This window comes from Phocoena sinus, chromosome 14, assembly GCF_008692025.1.
Source record: "Phocoena sinus isolate mPhoSin1 chromosome 14, mPhoSin1.pri, whole genome shotgun sequence".
Classification (NCBI taxonomy): Eukaryota; Metazoa; Chordata; class Mammalia; order Artiodactyla; family Phocoenidae; genus Phocoena; species Phocoena sinus.
Window position 1 is genome coordinate 73,599,628 of NC_045776.1, and position 24,775 is coordinate 73,624,402.

At 38.3% G+C, this 24,775-nt stretch overlaps 1 protein-coding gene across 3 annotated transcripts in view; it reads left to right on the forward strand.

Moving 5' to 3' along the window:
- Positions 1-24,775, forward strand: part of MAPKAPK5 (MAPK activated protein kinase 5) — a 40,672-nt gene that overhangs the window by 479 nt on the left and 15,418 nt on the right. For all 3 annotated transcript variants that reach the window (XM_032603146.1, XM_032603145.1, XM_032603148.1), the window contains exons 2-7: positions 10,012-10,085; positions 10,571-10,646; positions 11,439-11,536; positions 12,931-13,039; positions 14,469-14,558; positions 15,310-15,405. In XM_032603146.1, coding sequence (XP_032459037.1) covers positions 10,012-10,085; positions 10,571-10,646; positions 11,439-11,536; positions 12,931-13,039; positions 14,469-14,558; positions 15,310-15,405 — 543 coding nt within the window. The remainder of the gene's footprint in view (positions 1-10,011; positions 10,086-10,570; positions 10,647-11,438; positions 11,537-12,930; positions 13,040-14,468; positions 14,559-15,309; positions 15,406-24,775) is intronic.

A 24,775-nucleotide genomic window follows, 5' to 3' on the forward strand; every position in this document is an offset into this window, starting at 1 on the left:
TCAGATGATCTGCTGCAACACCACTTGGAGAGCTGGACCTTACCCATCGCTCCAGATTTGTTTTAAATCTGCTGCTGCGGAAGGAGGTGATCGCCTTCTTACAAGACCTGTCCTTTGGCAAATAAGTTGTTCTCACTTTTCCGTGTGGTCCCTCCCCTATTCCTGTTTCCTTTTCCTTCTCCTCCTAGGTAGCGCTAAATTTATTTAGAAGGAGCTAATGGTGTCCTGTAAGTTACTGCTCTGTTAACCAAAAGAAAAGCAAATATGTGTGTTCCAAAGTGACCCAAATAAAATGACACATTTTTTAAAACCTGCTTTTTACTCTTTTTTAAACAGGCAGACACTGAGGCATTCAGTCACAGGAGTCAAAGTTATTATTTAGCTGTACTTAGGAAATTAGGTTCTTATGTGAATTGAACACTGAATCTTAAAGTTTGATATGTATTATTTACTTATTTTACAGTATTAGGTGAACTCTGTGCATTTAAGAATTTCATTTTCCCTTGAGGGACAGGCAACTTGGGGTTATTTTCCCCATCAAGACACAATCACTACAGTCAATAACGAATTAATAACTTACACATCTAACAATTTTGGGGGTGGTAAAGTTTATAGAAGTCATCAGTCACTTCAAAGAAAATTCACCATTTAAACGAGGCATCAAAACAGAACATACACATTAAGGAAGATCAAACTTTAAATAATAGAAATAAAGGTTCTAAAAGACTACTTTGATAGATACATTTTTTTTCTTTTGGTTTGGATTTTATTGGTATAGCGTCGTGAATTGCCTAAAGTTATATGATTGGGTTGTGAATCAAAATATGTTTGGCAGATTTTTAAATACAAGAAGTATTATCTGCTTTGTGCCAGGTGCAGTCTTAGGCACTTGTGGTGCAAAGCCAGACTCCTAGATGTCCCTCTTTCATAGAGCTTCTATCTAGATGGTGGAGTTAGGTAATAAACATTGCCAGGTGATATAATTAAGTATTAAAAAGTGGGGAGTACTATGTTAGGAAGGGTAGGCAGGGAAGGCTTTCCTGAGGAGGTGACATTTGCATAGAGCTTTGAAGGGAATGAGGGAACAAACCTCCACTGTCTTGGGGAAGAATATTATAGGCAGTGGGAACAGCAGGTACAAAGGCCCTGAGATAGGTGCGGGTCTCGTGTGACCCAGGAACAACAAGGTGGCTGGAATACAGTGGGTCAGTATAGATTATGTTAGAGATAGGTGATGGGAAGCCACAGTATACACAGGGCCTTGTAGGCCATCGTAGGAACTTTGGCTTTGACCCTGAGTAGAAGGGGAAATCTCAGAGAGTTTTGAGCAGAACAGGGACATAGTTCTAGTGGGCAAATGTATAAACGGGGAAGCAGTGTTACTGAGTGGTTGTTATAGTTTCTCCAGGTTGACTGATGAGTTGAAATTCAGCCTGGCCATTCATTTAACTGTGTCCTTGAATAAGTCACTTTACTTCTTTGTCACTTAGTTTCCTCATCCATAGGAAGAGGATAAAAGAATCTCCTCAGCTTAGGGTTTTTTTGAGAATTTAATAAGCACATGTATCTAAATGTGCTTACAGTACCTAACATTTAGTAAGAACTCAATGGATATTAGCTCATAGCAACCTAAGAATGGTTTAGAAAGAGTTGGGGTTTTCTTCAGTCGGTCACTATTGTCCAACTTAGTTTTCTTAAAACTTTTTAGCTTTTCTTCATGTACTTACTAATAGGTCATTGGTGAATCTTGCGACTAATTTGGGTGTGTCCAACCAATACAAATTAGTGGAGTTGAAAATATCTGATCTAACAACCAGTACTGATGAGGATATATTCCCTTGGCAGCAAGCCAGCATCACATCAAATAAAACTTTTGGTCTGTGGCATTGTGTTGTATTCATTGTTTTGCTTTTTTGAGGCTGTCCCTCATTTGGTAAGAACTGAGACCTCTGGAGTTCAGCTGGAAAAGCTATTTCCCTGGGTTCTAACCACAACATTTAAACTTCTGCTGCCTGATTACCTGAGAGTGGGTGGATTGGACTTTAAGATCTCATCCTATTACTCTTCAAGGTATTAGGATAAGGCCAACTGTCTACAACCATAGACTCTGTCTTCTCATTTCTGTCTCTGCTGCCATAGGCCATGACTTCACTGCTCCCAAGTCACTTAGCTAAACCTAGATAATGAGCATTTTGGGATTAGAGATTGCCTTACATATTTGTTTTCTGTTGTATATGGCAGAGTTTTTAATACTTTATGAACTTAATGAAAATTCATTTTCTTAGTTTTAAAAACATTTAAAAAATTGCAGTTATAAAATTCGCCCAAGGTAAGTGTATAATTCAGTAATTTTTAGTGAGTTTATAGAGCTGTGCATCTGTCTTCACAATCCAGTTTTAGAATTTTTCTATCTCGCCTCCGTCTCCCCCACCCCACCCCCGTCCCTGGAAAGTTCCTTCTGCCTCATTGTAGTCAGCCTCTACTGTGACTCCCCACCCCAGACAACTGCTGATCTGCTTTCTGTCACTATTCTTTTGTCTTCTCTAGAAATTCCAAATAATCAAAATTATATAATATGTAGTCTTACGTGTTTGGCTTCTTTTACTTATACTTTTGAGGTTCATCCATGTTAGTGCATGCATTAGTAGTTCACTCCTTTTTATTGTTGAGGAATGTTTTTATTGTTTATCCCTTGTTGATGGACATTTAGATTGTTTCCATTTTTTAGCTATTATGAATAAAATGATAAATAAAACTTGTCCATACAAGTTTTTGTGTGAACGTATGTTTCATTTTCTTCTGGGTAAATACCTACATGTGGAATTATTGGGTAGTACAGTAAGTTTATGCTTAACTTTTTAAGAAATGGCAAAACTTTTCCAAAATGGAATTGTTCCAAGACCATTTGTTCAAAACACTGTCTTTTTGCTTGTTGAATTACCTTTGTTGAAAATCAGTTGATCATAAATGTGTAAGTTTATTTTTGGATTCTCTTTTTTTCTTCTTTTCCTTTTTTCTTTTTTTTGTGTTTGTTTGTTTGTTTGATTGATTCTCTTTTCTGTTTCATTGATCCATATAACTATCCTTATGCCAGTGCCACACTGATTTGATTACTGAAGCTTTATGGTAAGTTTTCAAATTGGGTAGCATGAGAACCAACTTGGTTTTTCTTTTTCAAAATTAAGCTGGCAGGACTTCCCTGGTGGTCCAGCGGTAAAGAATCTGCCTTACAATGCAGGGGACGTGGGTTCTATCCCTGGTCAGGGAACTAAGATCCCACATGCCGTGGGGCAACTAAGGCTGCACGCCACAACTACTGAGCTTGCATGCCTTAGCTAGAGAGCCTGTGTGGCCACAGAGCCCACGTGCCCTGGAGCCTGTGCGCCACAACTAGAGAAGAAAAAACCTGCCCGCTGCAACTAGAGAGAAGCCCGTGAGCTGTAACAAAAGATCCCGCGTGCCGCAACTAAGACCCAACGCAGCCAAAAATAAATAAAATAAATAAATAATAAATAAATCTCAAAAAACAAACAAACCCCAAGAAACCTAGGAAACTGAAGGTTTCTCTATATATAAAAAAATTAAGTTGGTTATTTAAGTTCTTTGTATTTCCAAATAAATTTGAGAATCAGCTTGTCAATTTCTACCAAGAAAAGTGTGCTGGGATTTTGACGGGGGATTCCATAGAATCTGTTGGTCAGTTTGAGGACAGTTGCCATCTTAACAATACTGTCTACTAGGCCAAGAACATGGTATAACTCTCCATTTTTTTCTGGGCTTTCCCCTATTTATCAGTGTGTTTGAGTCTTTAGTGTATAGATCTTCTCTTGATAAATTTATTCCTAAATATTTTATTCTTTATGATGCTATTAAGGGTGGAATTGTTTTTAAAAATAAATTTATTTATTTAGTTATGGCTGCATTGGGTCTTCGTTGCTGCGCGCGGGTTTTTCTCTAGTTGCAGCGGGGCTTCTCACTGCGGTGGCTTCTCCTGTTGCGGAGCATGGGCTCTAGGTGTGTGGGCTTCAGTAGTTGTGGTGCACAGGCTCAGTAGTTGTGGCTTGCAGGCTCAGGAGTTGTGGCACACAGGCTTAGTTGCCTCGCAGCATGTGGGATCTTCCCGGATCAGGGCTCAAACCCGTGTCCCCTGCATTGGCAGGTGGGTTCTTAACCACTGTGCTACCAGGGAAGCCCCCATTTCTAATGTTAATAACTTGTGTTTTTTCTCTCTTTCTCAGTCAGTCTAGCTAAAGGTTTGTTAATTTTGTTGACCTTTCAAAGAATCAGCTTTTGGTTTTCATTTATTTTTCTCTATTTTCTGTTTTCTACTTTATTGATTTCTGCTCTACTTTTTAATATTTCTGCTTGCTTTGGGTATAGTTTGTTCTTTAGTTTTTCAAGGTAGAAGCTTAGATTATTGATTTGTGATCTTCCTTTGTTATAGAGGTGTTGATAGCTAAAGCAGTGTTTAGTGTTTTCATCTAAATGCTGCTTTAGCTGCAGCTCATACATTTTAGCTTATTGCGTTTTCATTTTCCTTCAGATCAAAATATTTTCTAATTTCCCTTATTATTTCTTCTTCATTGGTTATTTAGAAGCATGTTACTTAGTTTCTATATATTTTTAAATTTCCCAAATTTTCTTCTTTTGATTTATAGCTTAATTCCATTATTGTTGGAGAACTTTACATAATTTTAATTTTCAGAAGTTTATTGAGACTTATGACCTAGCATGTGGTTTATCCTGGAGGATATTCCGTGTGCACTTAGGAAGAATATATATTCCCCTGTTGTTGAATGGAGTGTTTTATAGATGTCAGGTCAGGTTCATTGATAGTGTTGTTTTCTACATTCTTGCTGATTTTCTGTCTAGTTTATCTGTTATTGAGAGTGGAGGTTTTGAAATCGCCAACTATTATTTTTGTTTTTCTTTTCAATAATTATTTATTTATTTGGTTGCACCAGGTCTTAGTTGCAGCAGGGGGGCTCCTTTAGTTATGGCACTTGCGCTCCTTAGTTTTGGCATGCCTGTGGGATCTAGTTCCCTGACCAGGGATTGAACCTGGGCCCCCTGCATTGGGAGTGCGGAGTCTTAACCACTGCACCACCAGGGAAGCCCTTGAATTGATCTTATCATTATAAAAAGTTCCTCTCTTTCTCTATTAACATCTTCTGTTTTAAAGTCTGTTTTATCTGTTGTCAGGTATAGCTACTCCAGCTTTCTTTTGGTTACTTGTGGTATATTTTTTTCCATTCTTTTTTTTTTTTCATTTTTTTAGTAAAGCATACATAGCATGAAATTTACCATCTTAACCATTTTTACCTGTATAGTTCAGTGGTATTAAATATACTCATAATGTTGGGCAACCATTACCACTATTCAACTCCATAACTCTTTTCATCTTATAAAACTGAAACTCTACCCAGTAAGCAGTAATTCCCCATTGCCTCCTTTCCCCCAGTCCCTAGCAACTGCCATTCTACTTTCTGTCTATGATTTTGACTACTCTGAATACTTCATATAAGTAGAAGCATACAGAATTTGTCTTTTTGTGAATGGCTTATTTCACTTAGCATAATGTCCTCAAGGTTCATTCGTGTTGTGGCATATTGCAGAATTTCCTTCCTTTTTAAGGGTGAATAACATTCCATTGTATGTATAGCCCACATTTTGCTTATCTGTTCATCCATCAGTGGGCACTCAGGTTGCTTGCATGTATTAGCTATTGTAAATAATGCTACTTTGAACATGGACATACAAATATCTCTTCAGGATCCTGCTTTCAACTCTTTTGGGTTTATACCCAGAAGTAGAATTACTGGATCATATAGTCATTCTATTTTTAAGTTTCTGAGGAACCACCATACCATATTCCACAGCAGCTGTACTATTTTACGTTCCCACCAATAGTGCACAGGGGTTCCAGTTTTCTCCACATTCTCTCCAATACTTGTTCTTTTCTGTTTTGTTGTTGTTGTTGTTTTTAATAGTGGCCATCCAAATGGGTTTGAGGTAGTATCTCATTGTAGTTTTGATTTGCATTCCCCTAATGATTAGTGACATTGAGCATTTTTCATGTGCTCTAGGCCATTCATGTATCTTCTTTGGAGAAATGTCTGTTTGAGTCCTTGGCCCATTTTTTGAATTGGGTTGTTTGGGGGGTTTTTTGTTGTGTTTTAGGAGTTCTCTACATATTCTGCATATTAATCCCTTATCAGATATATGATTTGCAAATATTTTCTCCAATTTTGTGGGTTGCCTTTGTTACACTGTTAATAGTGTTTTTTGTTTGTTTGTTTGTTTGTTTGTTTTGCGGTATGAGGGCCTCTCACTGTTGTGGCCTCTCCCATTGCAGAGCACAGGCTCCGGATGCGCAGGCTCAGCAGCCATGACTCACGGGCCCAGCCGCTCTGCAGCATGTGGGACCTTCCCGGGCTGGGGCACGAACCCGTGTCCCCTGCATCGGCAGGCGGACTCTCAACCACTGCGCCACCAGGGAAGCCCCTAATATTTTTTTTTTTTTTTTTTTTTTTTTTTGCGGTACGCAGGCCTCTCACTGTTGTGGCCTCTCCCATTGCGGAGCACAGGTCCGGATGCGCAGGCTCAGCGGCCATGGCTCACGGGCCCAGCCGCTCTGCGGCATGTGGGATCTTCCCGGACTGGGGCACGAACCCGTGTCCCCTGCATCAGCAGGCAGACTCTCAACCACTGTGCCACCAGGGAAGCCCTAATAGTGTTTTTTGATGCACAAAATTTTAAATTTTCATAACATCCATTTTGTCTATTCTTTTGTGCCTGTTCCTCTGGGGTTTTTTTAAAATTTAATTTAACTTTTTTATACAGTAGGTTCTTATTAGTCATCCATTTTATACATATTGGTATATACATGTCAATCCCAATCTCCCAATTCATCCCACCTCCACCCCACCCCCCACTTTCCTCTCTTGGTGTCCATATGTTTGTTCTCTACATCTGGGTCTCTATTTCTGCCTTGCAAACTGGTTCATCTGTACCATTTTTCTAGATTCCACATATATGTGTTAATATACGATACTTGCTTTTCTTTCTGACTTACTTCACTTTGTATGACAGTCTCTAAGTCCATCCACGTCTCTACCAGTGACCCAGTTTCACTCCTTTTTATGGCTGAGTAATATTCCATCGTATATATGTACCACATCCTCTTTATGCATTCATCTGTTGATGGGCATTTCAGTTGCTTCCATGACCTGGCTATTGTAAATAGTGCTGCAATGAACACTGGGGTGCATGTGTCTTTTTTTTTTTTTTTTTTTTGTGGTACGCAGGCCTCTCACTGTTGTGGCCTCTCCCATTGCGGAGCACAGGCTCTGGATGCGCAGGCTCAGCGGCCATGGCTCACGGGCCCAGCCGCTCCACGGCATGTGGATCTTCCCGGACTGGGGCATGAACCCGTGTCCCCTGCATCAGCAGGTGGACTCTCAACCAGTGCGCCACCAGGGAAGCCCCTATACGTGGATTTTTGACTGTGCCAGTGCCAGCACCCCTAACCCCCTATCTTGTTCAAGGGTCAACTGTACTTCATTCCATGAGTCTATATCCTTATTTAAGACAGTGTATAGATTAAAATATATATATATATATTTATTTATTTGGTTGTGCTGGGTCTTAGTTGCGCCAGGTGGGCTCCTTAATTGTGACTTGAGGGCTCCTTAGTTGTAGCTCGCCTGCTCCTTAGTTGCAGCACGTGGGCTCCTTTGTTGTGGCTTGTGAACTCTTAGTTGTGGCATGCATGTGGGATCTAGTTCCCTGACCAGGGATAGAACCCAGGCCCCCTGCATTGGGAGCACGGAGTCTTAACCACTGTGCCACTGGGGAAGTCCCAGTGTATAGATTTCTTTAGCAGAACCCAGTCAATGTATTTGTCATTGATACATTTGAGGTAGTCCATAATTTTCTTCAATAAAGTGTCTTAATTGACCCATGCCTTTTTACCTTCTCTTTGCCATTAAAATATGTGAGAAAATATGCCATCTACACATAGAAGAGTCAGCTGATGTGAGAATGTTACTTCTTTTGCCCAGCTGGGCTTAGTGAAGTCTTAGAACTGGTTAGTGTTTATGGCACCATCAACAAATGTGCAAGAATTAAACCTGGTAAAGAGGACAACAGACGTAAGAAAAATAGGGTTCAGAGATCAGGGCTGTAGAGAGATCTGGTAGTGCTTCTCTTACCTTCTGCAAAGCCAAGTGTCAAAACTTCAGTCAGAGCCTCTATAATTTGAACTTTCTTGGCTGTCCATTAGGTAGAGTACCATCTTAATAAGCACCAGTGCAGTGAAGAATTTGGTCTAATACTATTTTTACATCCCAGGAACTGGACATATGAATAGTCCTTTGATCTGACTGTAACAAATAATTCCGTAGAATGAATCTGTCTTTTCCATTGAGTCTCCAGTGAGTGTATGTCTTCATTAGAGGCCTGGCAAATTTTACTCTACCATGAAGCATAGACTATGCTCCAATTCTTTCTTTCCCAATTCTGTCTTCCTCTCTGTCTTCTCAAATACTTCTGAATCCGGCAGGATAGGCAGTGGAAACATGAAGGAGGTAGACAGGTTAAATGGGTAGGTTTGAATTCTGTTTAGGAGATGGTGAGTGGAGACCTGGGACCTCCCTAATTGGGCAGGATTCATTCCTAATCCTCATGCAGGGGCCTGGGCAGTTACCCCTGATAGCTGGGGATGATGCCAAAGATGAATGATGCTGGGGAAGAGGCCAAAGCCATAGTTTCTCGTCTTATCAATGCCTATAACTCACTGTGTGACTCCTTAACCCTGATATACAGTTTTTCAGAAGAGAGTTTGTGTAATGATTTTGCTAGTCTCTCGCAAATCAATGTCCTTCCATCACCTGGTTTTAGTCCACCTTTCTAGTCATTCATTCCATAGTTATTGAGCATTTACTATATGATGGGAACCTTTATCAAGAACTGGCAGCAGGAAGGTGTGGAGATGAAGGCTATTCTAAACTTGTTTTATACACTTACATATTCATTGGACAGAAGCTCTATTTTCATCTCTGAACTTATCCTGGTGTCTGGCACTTACTAACTTGCTCATTGAGTTTGTGTTACATGGACAAATATTCTGTTCCTATACCTGGGAATCAAGATTCTGTTGCTAATTATAATCTATCAGATTTTCATTGCAACAAAACAATTTGATAGTCTTATGAGTTTTGGCCTAATTTCTCCAGGTCTGTAGTCGGTTTTCTTTTCTACCCGTGGAACCCTGAAAAATGAATTTTAGCCTACCACAGTTTAAGTGTATGGCTTTCTTGCCTAAAAACATATGGCAACAGAAGTTCAATATTTGGTGACTACACAGTAATTCCATAAAAACTTTAATTAAACTGTAGAGGCTCTATCTGGAACTATTGAAAGCTATTGGAATCTATTAAAACTGTGAAGAATATAGTTATACAGTGAACGTGACAATATCTTTGTACTCAAAATAGCACTTGAAAACTAGATAAATGTACTACAATATTTATTACTATTTTATTTGAACTTTTAAGTTTTAATTTATTCAGTTATTCCAATTTGATCTTGTTCAAGGATATAGACCTCTATATCATAGCAGCATATATCAGACCAATCTTTCTAGAATCTCAGAAAATATACTTGACCATTTGGCAAATAAGTACTTAGTAGTGAAACATTTTGAAAGAATATCTTCTTCCCACACTCAAAAAAAAAAAACACGAGTATTTACTCACATGGACCTTGCAGATGAGCTGAAGAATTTCTTTTTATCCTAAAGTTTGCCTTCTCTTGTTGGAAAGCAATGCCTAGCATGGTCCTGTAGGCGAAATGTGTAATTATAAAGCCCTACACAAAGCTCTACTTATCAGCTTCTTTCAGAAGCTGAGATGTTGAGCATTAAGGTTTTCTGTTGTCCCACCTCTACTTAACTATTCAGCTTTTTAACTGGAGAATCATTCTCTGCCTCCTCCATTTTTATTTTAATAGGAAACCTCCATTTTAGAGGAATACAATATCAATTGGACTCAGAAGCTGGGAGCTGGAATTAGTGGTCCAGTTAGGTAAGAGACCCATGTGCAAACTATGACACAATTGTTCTCAAGAGGACCTGTTCGAAATACATCTTAAGTTAGAAGCATTAGGTTTGCCAGATTTGTGAAACAGCCTTAATTTAACAAGCAGAGGTATTTATGATAGGCTTTTTCTCATCCATTTAGAAATATATTTAAGTGACGAAGTCACATGATCTGTAACAGAATCATTTAAGATGTTGATACCATGGAGCCACTGTATGAGTCACTTGTAGCCAGCAGAGGCCATTTTGTCTTTCTTGGCCAGCATCAAGTTGATTTCACATGTCTAAGGCCTGTGAAGGGTGGGCGAGATGCATTTCTGCCTTTCCATCTGCTAGACATGGGGGCAAGTTTGTTCTGATGCGCCTGGATATATTTTTGATTAGAAGCACAGTTCTCAAAGAATAGCTTGCTAAATTAGTTTTCACTGTAACTTAGATAATTTCTGATTGAACTTTTTTCTCCAAATCTAGAGTCTGTGTGAAGAAATCTACCCAAGAACGGTTTGCACTGAAAATTCTTTTTGATCGTCCAAAAGCTAGAAATGAGGTATGGTCCTTTATTGCCTTGATTTGCCTAAATATTTGAAGTGCCTAAGAATTATTCTTTTTACAAGTAAGGCAGCTTCATGGAGAGAATACAGAGATTCACAAAGAATTTTATGTTCACACTTACTCTCTTTATATTCATACTTTTTGCTATTCCATGTTATCATTATAAAGCAGTTCTTCATCCATCAATACCAAAAGCTGTTAGTGAAGTCTTGCTTCCTTTCAAACCACCTTTTGTTCTTTTTCAATTAATGCGATTCTTATACCCCAAAATACTCAGGTTTACTTCAGCTTTTGCTTATTGGAAAAGGTCTTTAAAGAGTGGAGATAAAATAGTATGAGGAAGGTTCTAGTGAATAGTGTATTGAAAAGGTGTTGCAGGAGAACTCTGAGGATGTATTTCTAGTTTTTAATAATAGGCATTTGTTTAAAATTATTTGGATGTGGTGATGACATGTTAATAATATGCAATGAAGGACTTATTCTTTTGCTTAGAGATATATGAATAATTTCTGAAATAAGATGTATTATTTACCAAATTTTTCATTTGCTAATAGATAGGACAGTAGAAGTAAATAAACCTGTTGGTGAGGTTTTTTCATGGAAAGAGCATTAAGGAGGTAATCTGTGTATGAAAACACTTTTTTTTTTACATCATTCCAGGTGATAAGGTTTTTTACTGTAATAGGCTCATCCACAGGCCTAGTGTGGTCAGTTTTGGGGGGAAAGTTTGGAGAGAAAATGTTGGCATCCCCTATGTACAGAAACATTTCCTCTGTTCTTCTTTAAGGTACGTCTGCACATGATGTGTGCCACACACCCAAATATAGTTCAAATCATTGAAGTGTTTGCTAACAGTGTACAGTTTCCTCATGAGTCCAGCCCCAGGTAAGACTACACAGGGTCATTATCACATGACCACCTCTCCATATGTAAGCCAAGGTGTAGTGGGGTCTTCTTTTCTTTTGTGCCCTCTTTCTCTCCCTTCCCTTCCCTCCCTGCCTGCCTCCCTCCCTTCCTCTTTCTTTTTCTTCTCTCCTTTACTTTTTAATTTGGAAATTTTCAAACATTTGTAAAAGAATCATGTAATGAATCCTTAAGTACACATCACCCAGCCTCAACAGTTATCAACTCATTGCCAGCCGTGCTTCATCTATACCCTACCCACTCTCCTGCCCCCCCCCCTCCGCCGAGTAATGTGGAATTAAAACAGATTCTATTTCAAATTAGCAAAAGGAGACCAAATATTATTCTAGGCAATGTCTTAGAAGTTGATATGGCAAAAAGCCCTTATTGCTGAATCTGACATTCCTTTTAAAGGAGGAAATCAACATCATTCTTTTAGCCTCCAAATGTTTGGCAAGCTCATTGGGTGTCATTCTAAATCTTTTCCAGGGAATTCAAAGTTAAATAAGGTATGGTTTCTATTGAAGGGACTAGCAGTGTGATAGGTACCAAGGAGAGGCATGCATAAAATATTTTGAGCTTACAAAGGAGGAGAGCTGCCCTCTGTAGGCTAGGGAGGCGAGGTGTCTCAGAGCAGTTACGTGGGGGCGAGGACTTGAAGGGGGTGAGTAGGAGTTTTCCAGATGGAAAAAGATGGAATTTGTAAAGAAGAATGGGAAATCAAATGATTATTTCTTAAAATTGTGCTCTGTTGGTGAAAGCATTTGGATGGAAGCTCGAAGCATTTATATCAAAGAGTGGTAACCAAAATTCGGATTTTTTTTTTCACAACATGAGAATTTTTGCTTTTATTTAGTAGCTGTGTAACCCTATCTGGCTATCTTGCTGGGCATGCTGTGCCTTGTATGGAAAACTAGTGGAGTGGGGGCAGGGAGTAGAGAGGGGGAGACACACACACACACACACACACACACACACACACACACACGAGAGTGAATAACCAAGACAGCCCAACTGAATGACTTGATATTCATGTCCTATACAAAGTCGTATTCTGTTTTCGATACACTTTCAGTGTAGCTTCCCTAAAATGTATATACAAGTTAAGTACAGAATCTTCAAAAGGATCATTGTCTTCAAAACTAATTCTTCTGCTTTCTTTTAGCTTCTTAGAAACCTTTAGGTCAGGGATAGTCCTTATTCATATTGTCCAGCTGGTAGTGACAAGGGACCCAACTCAAAGGGGCTTGGTAGGACTAGATTTAGGAAGTAGTAACACTTTGTAGATGAGGTATCTAGGTTAGCTACTTGATGTTTCAGTTTTGTTTTGTTTTGCTTTGTTTTTTAACTTAACAAAATCAAATGCTTTCAAACAGGGCTCGACTCTTAATTGTAATGGAGATGATGGAAGGGGGAGAGCTATTTCACAGAATCAGCCAGCACCGGCACTTTACAGAGAAGCAAGCCAGCCAAGTAACAAAGCAGGCAAGTTAACCCCGGGTACCAATCAAACTGCCAACAGTGTTGGTTAACAAGCACAATTTCATTGAGGGGAATAAAAGAAAGCTTGAAGAAAAGCTCTATTTGATCTCTCATTGCCTGCTTTGTTATGTAATTAGAAAAGATACCTTGACAGGAGGAATGTGACCCCCTTTTATGCTTTGGTGGGGGGAACCTGTATTCTTAAGTGGTTTTCAATTGTTTGCCTATGATAAGATTTAAATAAACTCTGGAAGGAAGGTAATCTTAACTCCTTTTTAGATTGTAGATAATCTTTAGACGTATAGCTTCCAAGCACTGTTATTGGACTTTGAGATAAAATGCTAGTGATACTCACCTGAAAGACTGTATGGTGTAAAAATATGTTCAAGGCAATTACATATAAGATACTTTTTGCTTATGAGTCACCTTTCTCTCATCAGATTTTAATAGTAGTCTAAGGTCTTTGTAATTCTGGGTTATTCCTGGTTTTATGTTCTATTTTGACATCACATTTTATTGCTAGAGGAATGATGTACGTCACAAACAATACTAGGAATCCAACTGGAAATAACCTCATGAGGAGATGAAAAATCTAAACCCTCAAGGTTTCTCTTCAGGCCAAGCAAGCAAAGCAGAGAGAAGCAGGACACATAGCCCAACTGGTTCTTAATGAAAAAATTCTTCCAAATTTTCTGTGAGCCTCAAGCATTTTTTGATGCCTCCTTTCTAGTAGGGAGGAACTGATATTTGGAATGCCAAGGCAATTCCATACAGAGTGTTAAAGAACAGATAAAATCTGTTCTATTTGATTTTAAAAATTATAGCTTGTATTTTTCAAATATTAGGCCTAAAGGATGAGCTCTGATAATCTTCTGTAAAACCAAACTCCTTTAAATCCACCTAAACAGGCAACATTTTCAACCAGTGGGACGGGCAGATTAGAACATCAGGTGGAAAAATCCATTCAGCTGCTTTCTGTTGTTCTTGAAAGCAGAACTTCAAGTTGGGCTCCCTGAAGAGTGCAGTTTCCTTTGAGTCAGGCGTTAGTGCCACTGCCCTGCTAGGGGGAAGCCAGGCCCTCTGAAGACTGCCTGGCCCAGTGTTTGCTTTGCAGTACTTGTCACATCTCAGATTAATGGAAGTGCAAGTATTTCATTTTTCCCATTTCATACAGGATTTAACCATCAGTTGATTATGACAAAGAATTGTTTTACTGTTGTATTTTTTCTTTTTGTTGAACAAAATACAGCTTAATTCATTTCTATTTCTTGATATCTGAAATCTTACTTAATTTCTGCTTTAAAATTGAAAACTGACCACAGTCTTAATTGACTTAGTAAGGATCATTTTTTAACATCCTGAGTTCTCTAAACCAGGGGAATTAAAGAGCTATCTTTTCTAAGATATGGTTGCTCCATTATGTCCTTTCCAGATAGCTTTGGCTCTACAGCACTGTCACTTGTTAAACATCGCACACAGAGACCTCAAGCCTGAAAATCTGCTCTTCAAGGATAACTCTTTGGTGAGATGACTTGCCCTTCTGTATTTTAGTGCTGCTACTCTGAGTACAGTTCAGGAACAGTGTGTAGGTGTGTATATGTTTGGAGTGCTCTGAATCCATGGTGAAGAGGCTTTAGGCCAAAGTGCTGCAAGCAGCTTACTTTTCCCAAATCTGTTTCCTTGCTAGAGGCTCAGAGAAATTGTACCATACCCCTGGCATCGATCATTGTGGATGACACTGATGTGTGTTTGTACATAAGGACTTTAGATTTTGGATATTATTTGGAAGGACTTTGGGAAGGGGCAGGAATCTATATGCTGTTATATGTTACCTTGGAACTTAATGGTTGTGTTTAGTGTTAACCTTCATAAGGTGTGTTTTCCTCTCCAGCCCCAATCCATGCCCCATGCACTGTGTCCCACCAGATAACTTACTCTGGCTATCATGAAGCTGATGTTGAGGGTGAAGCAGCACCCTAGATTGATGAGAGATAATGGGCCAATAGAGTCAGGAAGCATCTTGATTTTAGTGCTGCCTTTACAAGTTATAAAACAGGGATGATTGTGAGTGGGTAGAAATTCCTTACTTCTGTATTACTAAGAACAATTTCTAAATATTAATCATTGTCTCCAGAGCTAAGGACATGCTACTCATAGGTTCAGGTCTCAGCTAGAAACTCCTGAGAGCTTAAGGTAACATGTCTTGCACCTGCATTTTCCTTTAACGTTTTCCAAGAACTGTGGAGCAGTGACTCCCATTTGTTTTATTTCAGGATGCTCCAGTGAAGTTGTGTGACTTTGGATTTGCCAAAATTGACCAAGGTGACTTGATGACACCTCAGTTCACCCCATATTATGTAGCACCTCAGGTAAGCATGTGCTGTTTCTTCCGTAGGATGTGTCACCAAGCTGCCTGTAGACTCACGTTTCTTCCATTCCACAGCATGAGTGGGTATATATTACAAATGGAAGAAGGAGGACTCAGCTTCATAAACCTATAGGCTGCTTAATTTGGTGCAGGCATTTTATTCTTTTAAAAGCAGCCTTATTGAGGTATGATTAATATACAATAAAATACTTCTACATTAAGTGTAGTTTGATGAGTTTTGACAAATGGATACTCCTGCATGAACATCACCACAGTCAAGATGCAAAACATTTCCATCACTTCAAAAACTGTCTTGTGTGCCTTTGCAGTCATTCTGCTCCCAACTTAATCCCCTTAATTAAAACCACTGATCTACTTTCTGTCATTATTGGTTAGTTTTGCCTGTTGTAGAATTTCATAAAAATGGAATTCTGTACCTTTTGTGTTTCACTTCTTTGGCTCAGCATGTTTTTCAGATCCATCCATGTTTCTGTATGTATCAGTAATTAGTTCCTTTTTATTGCTAAGTAGTATTCCATCATATGAGCAAGCCACATTTGTTTTTCCATTCACTGACTGATGGCCATTTGGGGTTGTTTCCTATTTTTCACCATTAGGAATAAAGTTGCTAGGAACATTCATTTACGAGTTTTGGGGGACATACCCCTCCCCTTTTGGTAAAATCTTTTTCCAAAATGGTTGTATGCACCACTAATGTAATGTAAATGTTCCAGTTTCTTCACATTCTTATCACCAACTTATGTTTGTTAGTGTTTATAATCTTGGTTATTCTGGTAGGTATGTTCGTGTTATTTCGTTATGGATTTAATTATAGCATTTTCCTGATGGCTACTGTTGTTGAATATTTTTTCATGTGTCTACTGGCTGTTCTATTGTGAAATATGGGTACAACATTCTGTTGTGTAGTATGGGTACAAACCTTTTGCTCTTTTTGTGTTGTCTTATAAATGAGATATAAGAATTTTTTAAATTATATTCTGGATACAAGTTCTTTGTCATATATATGTATTAATATTTTACTGCTGCTGTAACAAATTGCCACAAACTTAGTAACTTAAAACAGCACACATTTATTACCTTACAGTTTTGGAGGTCAGAAGTCTGAAATGGTTCAGGATGTCAGCAGGACTGTGTTCCTTTTGGAGGCTCTAGGGGAGAATCCATTCCCTTGCCTTTTCAGCTTCTGAGGCCACCTGCATTCTTTGGCTTGTGGCCTCTTTTTTTTTTTTTTTTTTTTTTTTTGCGGTACGCGGGCCTCTCACTGCTGTGGCCTCTCCCATTGCGGAGCACAGGCTCCGGACGCGCAGGCTCAGCGGTCATGGCTCACGGGCCCAGCTGCTCCGCGGCACGCGGCATTCCCCCAGACCGGGGCACGAACCCGTATCCCCTGCATTGGCAGGCGGACTCTCAACCACTGCACCACCAGGGAAGCCCTGACTTGTGGCCTCTTCCTCCATTTTCAAAGACAGCAGTGTAGGTAGCATCTTCCAGTCTCTCTGACTCTGACCAAGGATAATTGGTCAGATTATCCTGGGTAATCCAGGATAATCCCCCATCTCAAGATCCTTAATTTAATCAAATCTTAGAAGTCCCTTTTGCTATGTAAGGTAACATATTCATAGATTCCAGGGATTAGGACAGGACTTCTTTGGGAGGCCATTATCCTGCCTACAACATATGTATTATGAATATTTCTCTCAGTCTGTGGCTTGCATTTCATTTTTTTTTTTGGCCGTGCCACATGGCATGTGGGATCTTAGTTCCCTGATCAGGGTTCGAACCCATGCCCCCTGCATTGGAAGCACAGAGTCTTAGCCAATGGACCGCCAGGGAAGTCCCCATCAGTTTTCTTAATGATCTTTTGGATAGTAGAAGTTTTAAATATTGATCAAGTCCAATTCACCAATTTTTTTTCAATGGTTAGTGCTATTTGTTCCTAAGAAGTCTTTCCATATCCATGGAGATGAAGATTTTCTCATGTTTTCTTATTAAAGGTTATAGTTATAGCTTTTACATTTTAGACTGTGATCCATTTGAGGGGTGTGTGTGTGTGTGTGTGTGTGTGTCTGTGTGTGTGTGTGTGTGTGTAAAGGGTCAAGCTTCTTTTTTCCCCTTATGGATGTCGTTGTTTCCATATCACTTGTTGAAAAGACTATCCTTGCCTCATTGAATTACCTTACAGTTTTGTCAAATTGAATTATTTTGCAGTTTTGTCAAAAATCAGTTGACCATATATGTGTTGGTCTATTCTAGGCTCTATTCTGTTTATTTGATACATATGTCTATATATCATCTGGATCACTGTAGCTTTATATTAAATCTTGACCTATAGTAAGTCTTGACCTCAGATAGTGTAATAAGTCCTTCAAATGTATTCTTTTTCAAAATTGTTTTCACTATTCTGGATCCTTTGCATTTCTCTGTAAATTTTAGAATTCAATTCTCTATGACAGAAAAGCCTCCTGGGATTTGATTTGAATTGTATTTAATCTATAGATGAATTTGGAGAGAATTGACATCTTAACAATATAAAGTCTTCTATTTAATGAACGTGGTATATCTTTTTTTTTTTTTTTTTTTCCTGTATGCGGGCCTCTCACTGTTGTGGCCTCTCCCGTTGCGGAGCACAGGCTCCGGACGTGCAGGCTCAGAGGCCATGTCTCATGGGCCCAGCCGCTCCGCGGCATGTGGGATCCTCTCAGACCGGGGCATGAACCCGTGTCCCCTGCATCGGCAGGCGGACTCTCAACCACTGTGCCACCAGGGAAGCCCAAACGGTATATCTTTCCATTTATTTAGGTCTTTCATTTTTCTCAGAAACATTTATATTTCTTAGTGTATAGGTTTTATGCCTATTTTCTTAAATTTTTTCCTATATTTTATGTTTATGGAAATTATTGGAAATGATATTTTTAAAAATTTCATTTTCCAATTGTTTGTTTATAGTTTGTAGAGAAATAAATGATTTTTGATCCCTTGAATCCTGGGATCTTGCCTAAATCGCTTATTAATTCTAGTAGATTTTTTAATAGATTTGTTAAGATTTTCTACATACAAAGTCATGTCATCTGTGAATAAAGATAGTTTTACTTTGCTCTTTCCAGTATGTTTGCCTTTTATTTCTTTTCCTTCCCTTATTGTGTTGGCTAGAACTACCAGTTGAATATAAGTGATGAGAGCAGACATCCTTGCCTTGTTCCTGATCTTACAGAAAAAATGTTCAGTCTTTCACCATTAAGTATGATATTAACTGTTATGTTTTTTGTAGATGTCCTTTATAAGGTTGAGGAAGTTTCCTTCTGTTCCTAGTTTACTGAAAGGGAATGTGTTAAATTTTACCCAATGCTTTTTCTGCATCTATTGAACTGATGATATATTTTTTCTTCTTTATTTTGTTAATATGATGAATTAATTGATTTTCAGGCATTATACCAATCTTACATTCCTAAGATAAAACTCAGTCATGATGATTGATTTGTTTTGCTCATATTTTGTTAAGGATTTTGTGTTTTTTAACAAAAGGGATATTGGTCCATAATCCTTTCCATAATGTCTTTGCCTTGTTTCAAGGTATCAGGGTAATAATGCTGACATCATACTATTAGTTGGGAAATGTGTCTTCCTCCTTTATTTTCTGAAACAGTTTATGTAAGATTGGTATTTTGGAGTTTTCATTGTGGATTTTTAATGATGTAATCAATTTAAAAATAGGTATAGGTCTATTGAATTTTTATATTTCTTCTTGAGCCAGTTTTAGTAATTTGTGTCTTTAAGAAATTTGACTGTTTTTTAATTTATTGGCATAAAATTATGATAATCCCTTATTAACCTTTTAAATCTTTGTAGGATCTGTAGAGATGGAGGTGGAAGTTTGGAAGTCGGCTTGCTGCTTCTGCAGTTAGTCCTTTAGTATGGGAGTAGGGAATTGAGTCAGTCTACTTAGGAGTTGAGCTTAGTGTGAGCTCTGTTGTTGCTATTGTTATTTTTACTGTGTCACTGGCTTGAGATTCCTCTCTTGTTACCTTGTGCTTAGGGTGGGGTTTGGGGTGCCACAGGTTTGTGTGTTTTTTTGTGTTTCTTCTCCATCTTTATCTTTGGCATTGGCTGTGTGCCTCTGCCTCAGAGGGGCTTTTGCTTCACAGTCTTTTTCTGCCACTAACAGTGGACTGCTGTTACTTATTACTTGGTGCTTGCTAGCCTGATGGAGGGTGATGGCAACGATGGGTGGAGAGGTATCTCTTTTCTGAACCAGCCTCAGTCTTGGTCAGGTCCTCTTTTCTTGAGTCTCAAGAGCAGAAGAGCATGCGAGTGGGTGCGAATGCCCCTTGTTTCCATGGCTCCTAAGGGGTCTGCTAGCCCCAACTTTGCCTTTAGCAATTCGTTAAAAATTTAGCCAAATTCTTTTTATGCTTATGGCATGCTATAATGCTTTCTCCTGGGCTCTGTCACAGATGAGCCAGTCTTTATGTGTTGTCTCTTCTTGGAAGGGACAAGAATACTTTGTTGCTTTGAGACCTCTGATAAGTTCAAGAAAAGTGATGATTTTATAGTTTATCTGGATTTTTCTTGCTGTTAGGGTGAGAGTGACACCCTTTCCAGCTCTCTACATCCTAGCCCAGCCGTTTGATTATAGTATGGGTGTTTGTTTTTCCTGCTAGGGGTTTATTGAGCTCCTTGGATCTGTCGGTTTATGGTGTTTACCAATTTAGGAAATTTTTCAGACATTTATTCAAATATTTTTGTGCTTGTCCTCTCTGTGCCATTTTAACGAGACTCCAGTTATATGTATGTTAGATCACACACTGAGCATTGAGGTTCTGATCTTTTTTTTTTTTCCTTCATTTTTTTTTGATATCTGTGCTCCACTTTGGCTAGATTCTATTGCTAGGTCTTCAATTTCACGACTCTTCTGCATTGTCTAATCTGTGAATTTCCTCACTTCAGATTTATATAATCTGTTTATCTTCTCATTTTGTTAATGTTTCCCTTTAAGTACCTCAGCATATTTAATAATTTATTTAAATCCTTGTCTGCTGATTGCATCATCTGTCGTTTCTGAGTCTGCTTCTGTTGATTGATTTTTTTCCTTCCTGGCTATAGATCCCATTTCCTGGCTCTGGATAACATTTTTCTGCTTCCTTGCATGTCTAATAAATTTTGATTGGATGCTGGATCTTATAATATTATGTTGATGAATGTCTGGATTTTGTCATTGAAGAGTATTAAAGATTGGTTTGGCGAGTGGTTAAGTTACTTGTGGATTAGCTTGATTGTTTTGAAACTCATTTTTAAGTTCTGTCAGGGCAAGTCTAGAACAGGATTTATTCTAGGGCTACTTCAACCCTACTCCCCAGATGAATCACTTCTGGGTCCTCTATTGATGCCACACATGTTCAGCGAGGTCTCTTTACTCTGGCTAGTTGGAGCTCAGATACCTCCTAGACTTGTGTGACATCTGGGAATTATTTAGCTTACAGCTCCAGTAGTCATTACAGTACCTGGTTGCTTCCCTGGCTTCATGGAGTCTTGCTCTACTATGTGCAGCTTACTATTTAGCTAGACTCAAAGGGATCCTTATGCAGGTTTTTGTGTACCTTCCCCACAGTTAATACTCTGCTCCACTAATTTCAGCCACACTGCTGAACTCTGTGAACCCCCTGTGCCCTGCTTAGATTCTCTTTCCCTGAACTGCATTCCACAAAGTGCCTTTTGGTAGTTCATTGGACTTCCCACATTTGCTTGCTCTCTCTCAGGGTTCACTGACCTGTATTTATTGCCTATTCAGTGGCAGAAAAGGTATTTTTTATATTTTGTCCAATATTCTAGTTGTGTATGGTAGAAACGCAAGTTGTACTGGTTAATCCATCATGGCCAGCATGTCATTTATATATATATATATATATATATATATATATATATATATATATATATATATATACATACATACATACATATATGTGTGTGTATGTGTGTGTGCGTATATATATATATATATATATACATATATATATACACATATATACACATATATATACATATATATAGCTGGTGCTTATTCTTTTCGAGATTTGTTTTATATAAGCCTTCTTTTAAAAATTTTTTTTATTGAGATGTAATTGATACATGATAAACTATACATATTTAACTTGCACAACTTATAAGTTTTGACATACACAAACACACTCATTAAACCATCGCCACAGTCAAGGTAATGAACGTATTTGTCACCCCCCAAAATTTTATTGTGCCCCTTGAAATCCTTCCCTGCCTCTCTGTTTTTCCCTTCATTGCCAGGCAGCAGTTGATCTGCTTTCTGTCATTATAGATTAGTTTGCATTTTCTGTAGATTTATATATAAAGTAGCACATCATATGGTATTTTCTTTTGGGGGGGTTTTCTTTCACTCAGCAAAATTACGTTTAAGATTTATCCATGTTATTGCATGTATCAATAGTTCTTTCATTTTTACTGCTGGGAAGTATTCCACTATGTGGATATACCATGGTTTGTTTATCCACTCATCTATTGATGGACATCTGGGTTGTTTTCAGTTTTTGGCTGTTAAAAATAAACATGTTACAAACATTTTTGCACAGGTTTTTGGATGGACATTTATTTCCTTTTCTCTTTGGTAAATACCTAGAGTGGAATGGCTAGATCATGTGGTAGATGTATTTAACTTACTTAGAAACTGCCAAGTTGTTTTCCAAAGTGGTGTTCAATTTTACATTCCCATCAGCAGTGTATGAAAGTTTCAGGTCCTCCACATTCTTACTAGCATTTGGTATGGACAGTCTTTTTATTTTTTGTTTATTTATGTATTTTAATTTTTTTTAATATTTATTTGGTTGCTCTGGGTCTTAGTTGCAGCAGGTAGGGTTCTTAGTTGTGGCTCACAGGCTCCTTAGTTGAGGCTCGCCGGCTCCTTAGTTGAGGCTCGCCTGCTCCTTAGTTGTGACACGTGGGTTCCTTAGTTGAGGCAGGCAGGCTCCTTAGTTGTGGCTCGAGGGCTCCTTAGTTGCAGCTTGCTGGCTCTTTAGTTGCAGCACATGGGCTCCTTAGTTGTAGCATTCATGTGGGATCTAGTTCCCTAACCAGGAATCAAACCCGGGCCCCCTGCATTGGGAGCATGGAGCCTTAACCACTGTGCCACCAGGGAAGTCCCCTGGACAGTCTTTTTAGCCATTTTAGTGACTATGTAGCAGTATTTCATTGTGGTTTCAATTTGCATTTCCCTAATAACTAATGATGTTGAGCATCCATGGTGCTTCTTTGCTGTCTGTATATTTTCTTTGGTGAAGTATCGGATCAGATCTTTTCCCCATATTTTAAATTGGATTGTTTATTTTCTTATTGCTGAATTTTACAGTTTTTAAAATATATTTTGGATGTAAGTCATTTATCAGATATATGCTTTGGAAAGATTTTCTTCCAGTCTGTGGCTTATCTTTCATTCTCTTAACAGTGTCTTTTTTTTTTCTTTTTTTAAAAATTGAAGCATAGTTGATTTACGGTGTTTCAGGTGTACAGCAAAGTGATTCAGTTACACACACGCACACACGTATATATACTTTTTCAGATTCTTTTCCATTATAGGTTATTTCAAAACATTGAATATAGTTCCCTGTGCTATACAATAGGTCCTTGTTGTTTATCTATTTTATATATAGTAGTGGGTATCTGTTAATCCCAAATTCCCAATTTATCTCTCCCCCACTTTCCTCTTTGATAACCATAAGTTAGTTTTCTAAGTCTGTGAGTCTATTTCTCTTTTGTGAATGAGTTCATTTGTATCACTTCTTTAGATTCCACATATAAGTGATATCACATGATATTTGTCTTTCTCTGTCTGACTTCACTTAGTATGATAATCTCTAGGTCCATCCATGTTGCTGCAAATGGCATTACTTCATTCTTTTTTATGGCTGAGTAATATTCCTCTGTGTGTGTGTGTCTATCACATCGTCTTTATCCATTCCTCTATCGATGGCCATTTAAGTTGTTTCCATGTCTTGCCTATTGTAAATAGTGCTACTGTGAACATTGGGTGGCATATATCTTTTCAAATTAGTGTTTTCATCTTTTCTGGATATACGCCCAGGATTGGGATCACTGGATCATATGGTAACTCTATTTGTAGTTTTTTAAGGAGCCTACATACTATTTTCCATAGTGGCTGCACCAATTTACATTCCCACCAACAGTGTAGGAGGGTTCCCTTTGCTCCACACCCTCTCCAGCATTTATTATTTGTAGATTTTTAAAAAATATTTATTTGGTTGTGCTGGGTCTTAGTTGCAGCAGGTGGGATCCTTAGTTGTAGCTCACCAGCTCCTTAGTTGCAGCTTGCAGCCTCCTTAGTTGCAGCACTTGGGCTTTTTAGTTGCAGCAGGTGGGCTCCTTAGTTGTGGCATATGAACTCTTCGTTGCGGCATGCAAATGGGATCTAGTTCCCTGAGCAGAGATCAAACCTGGGCCCCCTGCATTGGGAGCATGCAGTCTTAACCACAGTGCCACCAGGGAAGTCCCTATTTGTAGACTTTTTGAAGATGCCCATTCTGACTGGTGTAAGGTGGTAACAACATCTTCTGAAGAGCAAAAGATTTTAATTTTGGTGTGAAGGCCAATTTGTTAATTTTTTAAAAAAATTTTATGGACTCTGCTTTTGGTTTTCTATCCAAGAAATCTGTCTTAACTCAAGATCACAAAGATTTTATGCTACAAGTTTTATAATTTTAGACTTTACATTTAGGTCTGTGATCCATTTTGAGTTAATTTTTGTATAATGTGTGAGGTATGGATCCAAGTTCATTTTTTAGCATTTGTATATCTAGTTGTTCCAGTACCATTTGTTGAAAAACTATCTTTTCTCTACTGCATTGCTTCTGAGCCTTTGTCAAAAATCAGTTGAATGTATATGTGTGGGTTTATTTTTGGATTTTCCACTCTGGTCCATTGATCTCTTTGTCTGTCTTTACACTAATACCATACTGTTTTGATTATTGACACTTTTTAATAATTTTTGATATAAGGTAGTTTTAGCCCTCCAACTTTGTTCTTCTTTTTCATAGTTGTTTTGGCTATTAAAATTTCTTTGCATTTCCATATGAACTTTAGAATTGACTGTTTACTTCTACAAAAAAACATGCTAGGATTTTGACTAGGGTTGTTTTAAACGTATAGTTCAGTATGGGATCACTGACATCATAACAATATTGAGCCCTCTGACCCATAAGCCAGCTGTATTTTTGTCTTTGGTTTTGCTCAGCAATATTTGTATAGTTTTCATGTACAGGTCTTTCACATGTCTTTTTAGATTTATTCTTAAATTTTTTTTTTTTTTTTTTTTT